General features: G+C 42.2%; 1 protein-coding gene across 1 annotated transcript in view; it reads left to right on the top strand.

Moving 5' to 3' along the window:
- Nucleotides 1-1,383: 1,383 nt before the first annotated feature.
- The window catches only part of C8B (complement C8 beta chain), a 30,138-nt gene continuing 16,322 nt past the window's right edge, over nucleotides 1,384-15,199 (top strand). Inside the window, exons 1-4 of the mRNA XM_083742747.1 lie at nucleotides 1,384-1,703; nucleotides 6,632-6,788; nucleotides 10,818-10,956; nucleotides 14,212-14,353. Of these exons, the coding sequence (XP_083598873.1) occupies nucleotides 1,612-1,703; nucleotides 6,632-6,788; nucleotides 10,818-10,956; nucleotides 14,212-14,353 (530 nt within the window). The 5' untranslated portion in view covers nucleotides 1,384-1,611. The remainder of the gene's footprint in view (nucleotides 1,704-6,631; nucleotides 6,789-10,817; nucleotides 10,957-14,211; nucleotides 14,354-15,199) is intronic.

Genomic DNA, 15,199 nt, shown 5'->3' with positions numbered 1-15,199 from the left:
GAACGCAAACCGTGTCTGTGCATCTGCACGTGCCACGATTTGCTGCACATGCACATGATGTCATTTTGAGCATCTGCGTGAGCAGCGAAACCCAGAAGTAATGCATTCCGTTACTTCCGGGTTGCCATGGAGCGCAAGCCGAAAACGCTCAACCCAAAGCTACTTTAACCTGAGGTATGATTGTACCTGAAGAACTTGTGCCAGGCAAGTTAATGTGCGTAAAAGCTGCCCTCCAGGTCTCCTCAAGGAGAATGTCTGAAAACAGGGCCCTTTTAGTGGTAGCACTGCAAACAGAATTCTATAACGTTATCCCCCCATTTTTGTTTTCTGGTTTTGTTTTTTCAATTGGCTTATGGTTTGTTTTATCAATTCTTCTGGGGTTTTTTAATGGCGTTGTATTGTATTGTATGCCTTGAAAGTTTGTAAAAACTTACAAATATATTTACACATAAATCAACATAGCCTCCTTAGAAATTTGATGTACTAATGGCCATCGAAGATAAGATTGTGCTCAACTCATTATTTAAAGGAGCCCGTGACTCTATTTATAATTGGTAGGAAAAAGAAGCAATTGCTGGTGGTTGAGGTCTGGCACAAGCATTCAACTACAGTTAAATCGGTACAGTCCTTGTTATCTGTGGAATTCCCACTTGCTTATGACTGCCAGATCCACATCACGGGTAGTGAAAATATTCCTTTAACCAAGCATCGGACTGTAAGCAGTTGTGTCTAGTTGTAGACACTGGCTTTTCTTTTCATGACCCTTGTTTTTATTCTGATGGGGAGTGGTTATAGCTCCAGAATATGATCTGCAGTGTATTATTCAAGATGTGGCTGCCATGAGATAAAAAGATACAATTAAAAATAAGTAAGTGTGTGTGTGTGTGTGTGTGTGTGTGTGTGACCCTAACGTATTTATTGATCTTGACCAGGATCTCCTATACTTTTAGCAGATGGTTTAGTTTTCCTCCAGAATCAAGGAAGTCTCTGTGTTTTAACTCATTGTGATTGATTATTTCAGGATGAAAACAGAAAAGTAGGAACTGGGCTTTGAGGGCGATAATGATTTCCTATTCAAATCTTTTCTAAATTAAGATTTTAAATACTTTACTAGTGAAATCCTATACTTACCTGAGACTAAGCACCATTAAATACAAAGAATTGTAATGTTAATCCGCAAATGGGAAGCCAATTAGAGGTAGAAGTTAACAGGGGTTGCAGTCCCCTGCTGTGCCTCCTTATTCTGTAGTAAGTCCCACTGTGTGTCCAATAAGGCATGTTACACCCAGGTTACTATGCATAGAGTTCCAATTTTAAATCTCCATAACTGGCTATAGGATTGCAGCCTTAGATTTATGTAAGATAGGCCAGTAAACAGGTCCTGAGCTGTGCTTCATGTCTCCGACTCTCTCCAACAGTTTTCCAGCAGCCCAGTAGAAGGCTCTGTCCAACCAGTAAACTTTGTTAAATTTGTCGGAAGGTAGCTTATCTTCTGTTTGCCTGCTGGGAAACACCTACTAATCTACCTTGCTCGCCCCGCTGTTTTCAAACACAGCAGCAAATGGAATTAGTAAAGAAACCTGCTATAGATTTCCCACAGTACTTTAAAACATGAGTGCAGCATCTATAGTCTTTTGTTCGTGGCTGATCAGAGTTTTCATGATCTCTGCAAGCATAAGCTTCTTAAATTTGCATTGCTCCAGGTAAGTGAATATTGTTTTTCAAACCAATATCAGTATGGTAACGTGATAGATAGTGACGTTTAATGGTAACCTTCTGTTCTGATATTTGTGTGGTACATAGAAAGTGCCTCTTGAGCTATTTCTGGATTAGTAGCAAAGTTTTACCAAAGGAGGACCATATTGAACTGAACATGTTGCAAAGTGACATGCATTTGAACAAGCCTGATCGCTTGGAGACTCCAAAGTATGTGAAATGGTGCTCTGATATTCAGTAACATCTTTCTCCCTGTGGCTCTCTTGCCTAGCCGAGTCTAAAATTTAAGATATGGGGGGGGGGGGGTGGAGGGAGTGAATATTGTATATGCCAACTTGTCACTTCCACTTTTTCATATACTCCACTTCATATGGGTGATACCTTCTGTTTCCATGCTGTCAACCACATACCTTCCAACACTTATCCAATGACATAGGGGTGTCCTATTCCATACCCTACAGCATTTCTCCCAGGACATTCTGGGATCAAATCAGAAACCAGGACAGCTTCTGCAAATCCGGGACTGCGCCTGGAAAACAGGGACACTTGGAAGGTCTGCAACCATTAATCCTTCACCTTCCATTACATGAGCTGTACTGCTGTTTATAAGTTTATCCCACTGTTCTTATATAACATTTAAAGGCCTGCAACACTAGAGCTGATTCTATGGGAAAGGTCCATGTGGCTGTAGGCCTTTAAATATCACACTGATGCCCATAGGATAAACACATGGACATGATTCTTCCACAATGCTAGTGTAATACTTAAAGAATCTTCACTCCGGGTTTCTTAGGTATTGTCGCCTGCCCATCTCAGAGGCATGCCACTAAAGAGCCACCTTTGATTTCTTCCTGTCCTTCTCCTCTAGCAGACAAGCAAACTGTGCATCCTTTACTACATCTCCCAGAGTTGCCTTTTCCTGTACATCTACTATCAGGAAGTCATCTGGAAGACGACTATAACTTCTTTCCTACTATCTCCCTCTTCTGCAAAATCTTCCCTTTTTAAAAAACACACGCACACTAAATTCACATTTTTCACCTATTGTTTGATCATGTAATTCTGTTTCCCTACATGTTAACCTCAGGCACTTCATCCTTACTTTTAAAGCCCTCCACCTCTCCTACACTGCTGCCCCGTTGTAACTTCGTCAGACCTTCATTATGCATAATCTCTTCTCCCATCAACCCCTTTTGTCATCTTATTCTGCAGAATTGCATTCTATGCCAGGAACAGCCACCCCTCGCTACTTAGCTGCTTTTTGTTCCTAATATTAATAATAGCACTCATTTATTTTAATATGACAAAAAGTGTTAAGCAGATGTCAGGTAGGTATATTGTGTTTCACTTTCGATCAGACCTTTCAATGCCTGATTAAGTTGTAAGCAGTACTATTAAGAGAAGTATCAATTATTTTCTTAACTGGGCAAGCAATTGGAATATATCATGGCGGTGGAAAATGTACACTTACGTCATGTAAATCTACTTGTTGCAAACCTGCTTCTGCTAAAAGAAATTGCTGAAGCCAGTGGCATTCCCATCTTAATTATTTCTGCATTGTTTATTTCTCTTCATCTCTCTAGAAAATAGCATTTGTCTTTGTTCTCTATTTCTGGCTTGCTGTTGTTGTTGTTTTTCAAATTACTCCTCGAAGCAGAATTTACACCCTGCTCTGGGTGTTTAACCCACCATAATCAAGGTGAATGGAAGCTTTTATTAACTGCCAGTGAAAAATTAATTATCATTTTAATTTCTTTTGTAATTAAAGTTTGATTACATTCCCAAAGACTTTCAGAAAATTGATTGTAGGAAATAATAGTTGCGACAACAAGGCATGCTTATTGCTCCAGAAAAATTTATAAATAAGACTCATGGATCTGTGTGTTAAGGATGGCAAAACACTGCCGCTCCCCGCCATGTTTTGTATTCCTTGGAAAATACAATGAGACCTATTTGAAGGTGTCTTTGAAACAGGCACATCTTGCCGCCCTAGTCCTAAGGGAGCTCATTAAAACAGGACTGCACGATTTGCAGGCCCCCCAAGCCAAATGCTGCATCCTTCTGCCAAGCAGTTGACACTCCCCCTCCCATTTTTCCAACCCTAGAAGGCAGCAGTAGAACAGGCTTAACAATCCTTGGGACTGAATATGGTTTGGTGGACCACACAGTTTTCAGACTAACATTAAAATACGTTATATGTCGTTCTGGAAAACGTAGGAGGAGGAGGAGGAGGAGGAGGAAGAAGAGGGCAGCGATAAGTGTGCTAGCAAGCATAACTTGGAGGGCAGTCTTTTAGGACTCCAATTCTAAAATGCATGAGGAGACACTTAGGAGTTCATGCAGAGTCTACCAGGTTCAGAAGATCAACTTATGGAGGATGATTGAGTGGCGGGGGCACAGCTAGTGCGCAAATCCTTACTGCCTCTTCTTTTCTATATATTATTATTATTATGTTTTGTTTCCGTATGTTTCTGATATAGAACATCTGAAGAGGCATACTCAACCCTGAAAATGATCACTAAATAGATTTCTTTTTGCTGGCGATATCAGGAGGTTTTCTAGTATTATTTCATGTCATTTGTGCAGTCAAAGGCTTTACACCACATGCACACAGAGAGACTTATCAGGTTTTTATTAATAGCCTTGTCTGAGAAAAAAGGGCTTAACATTTGACTCATAATGTTTTACATGGAGGTAACAATCGTCAGTGTGTCAAATTGAAATATGAAGTATTCTCTCTGTTTCGTGGGAAACCGTTGATGGGTTGTATAATATACAAGGAAAAGAATAGATTCCTATCAGGTATTGTATTAGTTACAGAAAGTGAATTGGTTGTGTGTATACATTTGTTTTACCTTCCTCCATTTGTACTAATACATATAGATTAAAACCTATAAAGGGGACGCGGGTGGCGCTGTGGGTAAAACCTCAGTGCCCAGGACTTGCCGATCGTATGGTCGGCGGTTCGAATCCCCGCGGCGGGGTGAGCTCCCATCTTTCGGTCCCAGCTCCTGCTCACCTAGCAGTTCGAAAGCACCCCCAAGTGCAAGTAGATAAATAGGTACCGCTTTATAGTGGGAAGGTAAACGGCGTTTCCGTATGCTGCGCTGGTGCTGGCTCGCCAGAGCAGCTTCATCACGCTGGCCACGTGACCTGGAGGTGTCTGCGGACAGCGCTGGCTCCCGGCCTCAAGTGAGATGAGCGCACAACCCTAGAGTCGGACAAGACTGGCCCGTATGGGCAGGGGTACCTTTACCTTTACTTAAAACCTATAAAATCCCTTCATATGTTAAAGAGGCAGAATGGAAACCCGGCCATTTGCGACTCCTGTGTGTCTCATCTCTGTCTCATATGCATGTCAGAGTGAAGGCATGAAAGATTCCCATAAATTATCCATGTTCAAGCTGCAGCCAGGCTATAAGGCAGGCATGGTTGACCTGTTGCCCTCCTGATGTTGCCAAACTACAATACTCATCATCCCTAATCACTGGCCATGCTGGCTGAGGGTGGTGGGAGTTGTAGGCCAGCAGCATTTGAAGGTCACAGGCTAGCCACTGATCCCCTCCAACTTCCACAGTCTCAAGCATTAATACTTCTGAATACCAGTTTGATGTCATCTGCAAATTTGATGAACATGCTCTCAAGTTGTTGATAAAGATGCTGAACAGCTATAGGCCAGGACCATAGATGTCAGGTCTAGGGGCCTTGGATTCCAGGGCACTCACAATTTTTATTTTTTATTTTTACTTAGCTCTCACAACATGGGGTTCCGACACGACTTCCAGTTTCTACTAGAGACCTGATGCGACCTCCCAGAGGAGGTCAGAGGCCCTGCCAGGCCTCCGAAGCTGATTTCCAATACAAACCGGAAGTCACATCAAAGGACTCGTGAAGCCTCAGATGTGACCTCCAAGGCCCTGCAAGGTCTTAAAAGCAATGTCAGAGGCCTCCGAATGTGACTTCCAGTAGAAACCGGAAGTCACATCAGAGGTCTTGCGAGGCCCTTCGAAACCCTGCGAGGCCTCAGAAGTGCGGCTGAGCCACCGACACAACGTGGCATCATGATGTCACAATGTCATGACGGCACGTTACGTCATGGGCTCCACTGGGTACCCATAACCTGGGTTCCATGTCAGCACCCCTGCCCAGGACAGAAAGAACCCTGTAGCACCCTACTTGTCATCACTTTTTTCCAGAATGATGAGGAACCATTAATGAGCACTCTTTGGGTTTGGTCAGTCAACCAGCTACAAATCCACCTATCAGTTACCTAATTCAGTGAGAACCATATACTTGTGGAGAGAGCAGGAAGGGTGGAGGGAGGACTACTAATTCAATTTAGTGAATAAGCTCTGAATATCAAGCTTCTGTGACATCATAGCAATTCAGCCAATAGCTAGGAAGGGACTTCAAAGTGGCAGGTTAAATTCAGCCTGGGCTTATTAGATTTTGTATCACCATTTACTGAGTTTCAGTGAGTTTTGGTCAATTGGCATCACCTCAAGCTGAGATGCAACATCAACTCTGGATACTATCTATACACCCATTAGTACTGGGGATGGAGGTTGTATGTTGACTGTTTTCAACAATAAATGCCTCTCAGTGGTATGCTGATGGGCATGCAGTGGTCCACGCAGAGTTCTGCATCACACATCCTTAGTAATCACACAAGAATTCAATTATGTGGGATTTCGCTCGTGCAGCAATTACAATACTTGAGTTGGTTGTGCAACTTGAATTTTGCACAAGGCAGAGTGGCAAAACTGTTGTGTACTTTAATTGAACACCTCGTTTCTCTTTCTGCAAATGGGAAGTGCTCTAAACTGGTGCCCAGGTGGGTGCTGGCATTAAGAAATAGGAGACAGATTGACATGCGCCCTAATGAAAAAATAGCTTTCCCTCTATTAAAATGCAGTGGAGAAAAAGACAGTTCTCTTCAACTATATGGAGCCGATACCAATGTGACCAAAGGCAGATGGCGCCGATCTCCCAGCAACCCACCACAGCCCATCGATTGTACGCTTTCCAGCTGGTCATCATGGAGCACTTGCGATCCTTGCCAGAGGAAAAGGGTGAGTGTCTTTGTGGTCATCTGTTTGTGTGGTATTTTAATGTATTGCAATGAGAAGCTTGCAAAGTGGCTGATTAATTCAAATCAAAATGGCTCCCTTTCAACTCCATGTCTCTATTACACATTGTTTCCTTGGGTCCTCATTTTTCAGAGCAGAGCACTGAAAATGCCCACTTGTGTCTTGTGGGTGGCCTTTTGTGTTCTCATATCTATACATAGACATTCCACAGAGCATACAAAGCCATACTGATCTATGTGGTTTTTCCCCCAAAGAGTCCCTTCCTTAAAAGCAACAATATAAAATTTTGTTTTGAAATAAAGTTTTTTAAAAATGTGGATGAGAAAAGAAACTTAGTTTGTCCTCATTTCCTTTGCTCCCTTCCCTCAAGCCATTATTTATCTTGCCCCAAATTTCTTTTTCCTTCATTCACCCCCATTTCCTTTGGGGCCTTTAGCTTCCATGCACTTCTAGTCTCCAGCCTGTCCCTCAAGCATACTCTCATCCCAAGGGACTGTGCTGCAATCCTTGTCAAACCAGCAACTTTTCCTTCCTTCAAAAGTTGGATTACAATCATTTTGACAAGCTCTATTCCCTAAACAGTAGGAAAGTTCATGAGCATCCAATGCCATCACACCAGCTCAGCCAACAGGCACTAGAGGTTGCACTTACACAAGCACAACATAGACACCACTTCCTCTTCCAATATTCCCAGGTGGTGGTGTGAATCTGCAGATTAATCAGTTCAGTTCAATTTATGGGGCCCAAATACCCGGTCTGATTTTCAGACCTCATTGTACCTGTTCAGCTGCACATACCTGTTTGGTTGTCCACATTTCATAATGGTAAATTTTAAAAAAACAAAAAACAATTTATCAGCACCAAGTGCTGTCTGGAGAAAGTGATGATATAAAAATGAGCATGTCCACCACCCATTGTCTTCTCTTACCTCCACTTATTTTCAACAGAGGTATCATAATCCCAACTTCAGTATTTATTGGCAATCCAGTTTTGTATCCACTTAAACAGCCTGCTTGCAGTCCCACTGCAAAGATGGAGCAGATATGTTTTCTCTTGCTCCAGTGGGTCAATTTCCTATTCTCCCCCACCCCCACAGGCCACCTTTGACAGGTTGGCAGGACAACCCACCTTTCAAATTATCTGTTGTCAGGTCAATGACACCTGTCAGTCCCTTGTGCAGCATTTCACAAAAACACCCAGGAATCAGCTGGCTGTGTGGCATTTGGGAGGGCAGCACAATGTGCTTTGCTAGCCCTTAGAGCTAACCATAGAGCATGGGGTCAGCAAAGCACTTGCACAGCAGTGGGGGAGCAAGCATTTTATTGTCTTTCTTGTACAGAAAGTGACCAGGGAGTTGCCACACTTTACTAGCTATGCTAGAGCACTCCTGATATAGAGCCTATTTGTGTGGAGCGCCCTCAATATCCTTGCTTTTGGCTGGGAGATTATGGCCCACAGCCGCTCATTTTTCATCCTTGAGCATTTTCCACCTACAAAGTGTCTTCAGACTAAGGCTTTGATTGTTACAGACATTAGTGGTAAGATTCCCATTATCTTCAAAAGTGCCGTATAATATCATCTTGTCACCATGCTAAGGCTACTCATTTTTTGAGTAGTCATTCTTTGGCCTTGCTCAAAGCCACAGCTTACATATGATTATTTATCATCATTACTTTTGTTATTGGAATAGCATCTGAAAGCCCTATTGTATTAGATGCTAAGAAAAGTGGATATAGGAAACCGAGGAGAGCACAGATAATATTGAACTTGTAACTGAGAAGGTTTTATTGCATGCTGGCTGTTGCATCTAGAGGTATAGAGCTTATCGGCACTATAGCATGTGACTGAAAGTACACAAAAGCCAGTAAAAGTTTGAGACCTTTCTCCCATGACATCTTTCACAGCATCACAATGAAAGTGACAGCACTGGTGATACATTGCATATGGGCCTCCTAGTCACCCTGTCAACAATGAACAGGGGCAGCATAGGTTAAAGCCCACAGCAAATATGAAATCATAGAAAAGAGTTGCATGAGCACATCTGATCTCAGAAATGTGCCCTAATGGTATGACAAGGCAGGACGGAAGATACGTGTATCTGGTACTAAGCAAACCCCAGAGATTTCCACAGACCTGCTCACTTAGTGTTTCTGGATGGAGGATTTTGGAGGGTGTCAGAGGTAATTAAAATTGGGACCCTGTCAGGCACTTAGTATCTAGTTTTGGGCAGGATTGGACCTTTGCTAGCAAGAAGGGCTTCTGGAGACCATGGCAGAAGGTGAGGGTGCTGGGAACATTTTTAAAAAAGTAGAGTGGTCCCAAGGAGAGGAAACCATCTGCAGTTTGGTGGAGCATGGGAGGTGGGTTCATGGTTGGCAGAAGAGCAGGCAGATAAGCAGAAAGGCAGGAGTCATCCACCAAGAGCAGAGGACCAATTCAGCAACATCAGCTGATCCAAAAACTGCTGCAGTTCCTAGAGGAGATGTCAGTACCTAGAAGTCTCCTCTCATCGAAGCAATGCTCCCAGCTGCAGGGTACATGGATTCTGTGCGAATCCTATCAACAGTGATGATCTACTTGCCCCCATCCTATCCCTGGCCAGCTTTGCTTATGGGCTAAGAGCTTAAGTGGCCTACAGCCTGCATAGTTTTGTCTAATACAAGACAATGTAGGCAGGCCACTATTCTGTGTTAGTGGGGAGAAAACTGGGCTTTAATCAGAATTAGACCTCTCAGGATCAATGCTGTGAAGAAGAAGAAGAAGAAGAAGAAGAAGAAGAAGAAGAAGAAGAAGAAGAAGAAGAAGAAGAATTTTTTATTTATATCACGCCCTCCCCAGCCAAAGTCGGGCTCAGAGCAGCTAACAACAGTAAAAATAGCACAATTTACATAAAATCACAGTCAATGAATTAAAATACATTCTAAAACCAATTCAGAATCAAATTAATGGCAACCATTGGGCTAAAGTTCTATGAGGATTACAGATGGAGAGAGGGGGTCAGGCTGTGCCTTGGCCAAAGGCCTGGTGGAACAGCTCCGTCTTGCAGGCCTTGCGGAAAGATGTCAAGTCCCGCAGGGCTCTGGTCTCTTGTGACAGAGCGTTCCACCAGATCGGGGCCATGACTGAAAAAGCCCTGGCTCTGGTTGAGGCCAGTCTAACCTCCCTGTGGCCAGAGATCTCCAAAATGTTTTTATTTGAAGACCTTAAGGTCCTCCATGGGGCATACCACGAGAGGCGGTCCCATAGGTACGAGGGTCCTAGGCCGTATAGGGCTTTAAAGGTTAAAACCAGCACCTTAAACCTGATCCTATACTCCACCAGGAGCCAATGCAGCTGGTATAGCACTGGGTGAATGTGATCCTGTGGCGAGGACCCCGTAAGGAGTCTCGCTGCAGCATTCTGCACCCACTGGAGTTTCTGGGTCAGTCTCAAGGGCAGCCCCATGTAGAATACTCGTTAAAAGCAACTTGGAAACATATGTTCTATACATTTGCTTCAGCATTAACAGGATATTAATGCGTATATATGACATAAGATGAGGCTACTGGATCAGGCTTAGCATCCTATTCTCACATTGGCCAGCCAGTGTTAAACCGCTTGCACTATGTTGTGATATAAATTTTAACACTAGTACTTTATTTTTACCTTCTCTTTTGTAAATTGATTTGTGGATTGATTGTTTTGGTAGTTGGTATATATCGAGAACTGGGCTCTGCTTTGATTCTGAGATCATTTAATCAAGGTTGGCTTAGTAATTATATATTCCTTAGTAATTATATATTCCTTAGTAATTATATTCCTGTACCCGTGAAAATCTACGAAAGCATATATATATATATATATATATTGCCATCAGATGCCTTCATCTTAACCACAGAGATGGAATAGGAAGAAATCTGATATTTGCCATTGATGCTTGGTGCTGCCACTAGCAGAGATCTAGGGATATCTGGGATACATGCCTTTTTAAATTTAGGAGACCTGGAATTCATAATCTCTATTCTGTTACAGTACAGATTTGTCCATGTGGAACGGCCTTCTCAGTTTGGCGGTGACCCGTGTGATTACTCTGACAAAGAAACTGAAGACTGTGTTACAAACAGACCTTGCAGGAATACAGTTAGATGTGAAGGCTTTGTGTGTGCCACAGGTTAGTGAATAAGAAGTGGTTTTCCTAAATTTGAAGCCAGTGGCTAAGCCCCCATGTATTGAATTGTATTTGAACTTAATAGAGTGAATGAAATCATACTCATGGCAGACCTTTTAAAGTGTAGAGTAATAGTTCACATTGTTTGATTTGTTGCAACTGAAATTTGATATGGTTTGCATTATTAAACAGACATAATTATAAAACCAGCAAGAAGAATGGGACAACAGGGAACAACAATGACCTGGTTTGCGCATCATTTTAAACCACAGTAAAACTAAACTATGGTTTATATTGTGTGCTGGTGAATGATGCAAAACAGTGGGCGATTCACTTCTCACGAGCAACTTCTGCTGTTGCGCTGCTGGGAATCAAGCCAGAGTCTGGGTCCGACACTACATCCCAATCTGGGTTTGCTGCTTTCCCAACAAACCATGAATTGAAACCAAGGGTTGTTATTGGCTTACCAATTATGGTTTGTTGGGAGAAAACCATCTACAAGCCTGAGTTCAGACTAAGTCAGACCATGGACTGTTTCCTGGCAGCACATATACAGTAGAGCACGAGTGGGGAAGGAGTGAAGTGCCTGTAAGGTCAACAGTGTACACCAGCATACTGCATGCTCATATTTAATCCATAGTTTAAACAGTTCCATTCCGCCAGGTGCAGTGCTTGTGCAGACGGAATGGCCATGTTCCTACCCAATGCACAATGTTCAATTCCACCTGCTGTGTGCCCCTGGTGGTGTCATGTTTCAGAAATCATAAATGATATGCTCTCTGTTAGCTTTATCAGAACAAAATTTATTTGTTCCTGGCTCCCTTTCTAAGTTCATTTTAAGAAGTCCATACAGATCAAAATGAAGATCATGCGCTTTCTCTCATGTCTGCTGTTAAAATTTATTGGATTACATTATAGCCAAGCCTGCTTGGTAATCACGCCTACATGTGCATTTTCCAGCAGTATACATGGCAGGGTGCTGGAGGTATAGATGCTTTAGACAGGCTGCAAAGAATTTCAGATCTGTTCTGGGTTATAAACTGCAGCAAGGAAAATAAGAAAACTGCCTTCCCAAGCTCTTCTAATGACTCATATTATACACAGCTAGAATTTCAAAATATGGCAGTCATATATATATATATATATATTAAAAAAGATACTGCAGCAACAATCATCAGCATCCGTAATATATTAAAAATTACTCCTCATCAGCTTTCTCCTCAAACTTTACTATAAAACAAAAAAATGAGGATTTATTAGGCTCAGCAGTGCTATCTCGATTTCTGCAGCCAGGAAACTCCAGGTTGCTGTTTGCTTGTTTTTTTATGCAACGGCAACATTTGGAATTCCTACAGAAATTGTACTTTTTTGTGGTTGCAGCAAGTGATGAAAGGATGCAGGAAGCATTAAGTTGGTAATGCAAATGGGATGCCATGGGAAAGGGAATTTGCATTAGGCTATATGCAACCTTGGCAGATTCTGCTTTCACAGCAAGCAGGCGGTCCCAAGTTTTCAAGAAGTTTAGGCCAGGGTCTTATTCAAGCCAAGAAAGCAGTGAAAGCAGAACCAGAAGCTGTTTGGGGGTCAAGGAGAAGGGGGAAAGGCAGGAAGTTGGCACAGGAATATGAGTGATGGCAGGGCAGAAAGGAGGTTTTGAAAACATAGAATCAAGAGTGCCATAAGTAGGATTTGCAGTACAAATTTGCTTACAGATGAGGAATCCTTAGGTGGTGGCCATATTTATATACTACTACTAATAATAATTTATTTATATGCCACCCATTGAACTAGATTACCCCAGCCAATCTAGGCAGCTTTCAATAGATTAAAATATAGCAATAAAAAACCACTAGTAGGCAACTCATCCTACTGTAGTTTTGGGGAATAGAGAACAGGGACATAAAGCCATTTCACTGTATTTACCCACTTCTATAATCCAGGTTCAGTATTCAAACGTGGCCCATCAAGTGCTGCTTCTCAGCATAGGACATTGAGTGCAGGCTGTTCATTTTCTCAACTTTTTGCAGACAGTGGCCTCATTCAAATATAATGATGAACTGTTATTTTTCAAAATATAATGAGACGGTGCAAGCCTTGGGTTTGAGTGGCCGCCTTCCTGTCTCTTCTTTTGCACAAGTACAGTGAGGAGATTGGAAGATTTCACCTCCAACTGACCACAGTTTAATTTTACATCCGAATCCTAAACTGTAGCTAATCCAAACTAAGGTGTATGGAGACAAGTCAGCTTCATAAAGTGAGGTTTGCATTCAGCAAATCAGAGTTAAAACTATCGACAGTTTGTCCAGCTTATGACATAACACTAATCGGCCATTAATTAAAAAGTGGAAGTGAAAGCTTCCCATTTTCCTCCAGGACTGACCCAAGGCATCTTGTTGTCTGAAACAAATAGCAACAAGCTCCACACACCCCCTTTCATGTACAGAAACTAACTAGCAGTTAAGTCTTGCTTTAACACATACAATGTGATAGCATCTGTCTGTACGTATGTCTCTGTGCACCTGAGGATAGCAGGCTATTTTAGGCATATTGCACACATATTTCTAATCTCCAATGGAGGAGAATTGTTGAGGAACAGAGGCCTCAGGAGGAATTGAAAGGGACCACTGCAACCTAATCTAGCATCTGCACCTGAGATAATTCCCTTACTCTGCCTAGCAGTAGGCTGGCAGTGCTTCTCATGGCAGTGCAAAGCAGAAGAGGGAAGGTGTGAGCCTGAGGTTTGCACAGGAACATTGATGTAACAGTAAACCATAGTTTATTACTACATCCAAACAAAGCCAGTACGAGCATGCTTTCAAGCATTTCAGCACAATTCTAAAGTACAGAAACATTGCCTTTTCAAAACAATGATCCTCAATACTCAGTACCTTCTATATTTCAACCAGATTGCTAGGTTATACATTGGCTGCATGTTGCAATTTCAGTTGTACCATATTTCTCAAGTTCTTTCTGCTAGTGACGACTTTTCGGCTAAGAAATGCAATACAATTTGCCGCTAATTTAAGTTCAAAATAATATTACAAAAATGTTTATGCAGACTCATCCTAATCAATTAAATGTGTCTGGTTATTAAACCCGAATTTGTAAAGGAGCAGATAAGCCAAGCGCTTTCCCTGAAATAAATTGATAATTGCATCTTCACATTTTCAGGGGTCAGGGGCAAAGCATTGCACTGATTGAGCTAAAGGGAAATATCAGATTAACAATTAATTAGTGTGTTCCCACTCTGTGTTGTAGGGAGATGCATTAATCGGAGGCTGCTTTGCAATGGAGATGATGACTGTGGGGATCAGTCAGATGAAAGAAATTGTAAGAAAGTATATAAAAAGTGCAGCCAGGAGATGGAACAATACTGGGGAATACAAATGCTAGCAAGTGGGTAAGCAGTTCCATTATATTTCCAGAAACAGGACTGATGCCAAATGGAACAATTTGCAGTTCCACCTTTAGAATTGAGGTGGGAACCTTTTTTTTTCAGCTTGAGGGTCACATTAACTTCTGGGCAATCTTCCCCAGAGCTATGTGCTCTGGGTGGGTGGGACCAGAGGTAAAAGTAGGCGGAGCAACAAATGTAAATTTTACCTTTATTCAGCAGACTAGTTACTGCACCCACCCAGCCCTACCCTACATTCAGACCACCATGAGGAATTAACAGAGTTCAAGGAAACATTCCAAAAACACTCAAGGAGGGTGTGAAACTAGGCTGGTGAGGCTGTGGCCTGGGAAGAGATGAGGTAATCAGGGAGGGGAAATGGCTTTGGGGATTCTCAAGGGCCAGATAAATAGGCCTAGAAGTCCACATTTGGCTCAGGGGCCTGGCTGAGATTTCACATTCCTGCTATCAATAAAGAGCTATCAATAAATTCTATGACTGCTTAGAGAAAAGGGGAGTTTTGAGACACATTCTCATACTTCCTAGAAAAGTAGCCATGTTACTCTGTTGCAGCAGAAGTTTACAACAGGTGTTAGAAACTTCATATAGTTTAGCTACATCTGAACCTTCATCAACTCATGGGAAGAATCTACTTCTCCTCCACCTGTTCATTACCCAGGCAAGGAGACAGCTTTTAAATAAAACATGGAACCAAAAGAATTACAGCAAGCTTAGATACTATTTTAATAGCTCAACTTAACATGTACAGATAGGTAGCCGTTAAGTTTCAACTTAACATGGTTGTTCTAGCCGAACCACTACGTACTTCAGAAAAAGGTCTGACCAGAGTAA

This window comes from Podarcis gaigeae (genome assembly GCF_964106915.1).
Source record: "Podarcis gaigeae genome assembly, chromosome: 6".
Taxonomy (NCBI): Eukaryota; Metazoa; Chordata; class Lepidosauria; order Squamata; family Lacertidae; genus Podarcis; species Podarcis gaigeae.
Note: the sequence above shows the minus strand (reverse complement) of the source record. Positions and strands in the feature narration are given on the sequence as shown.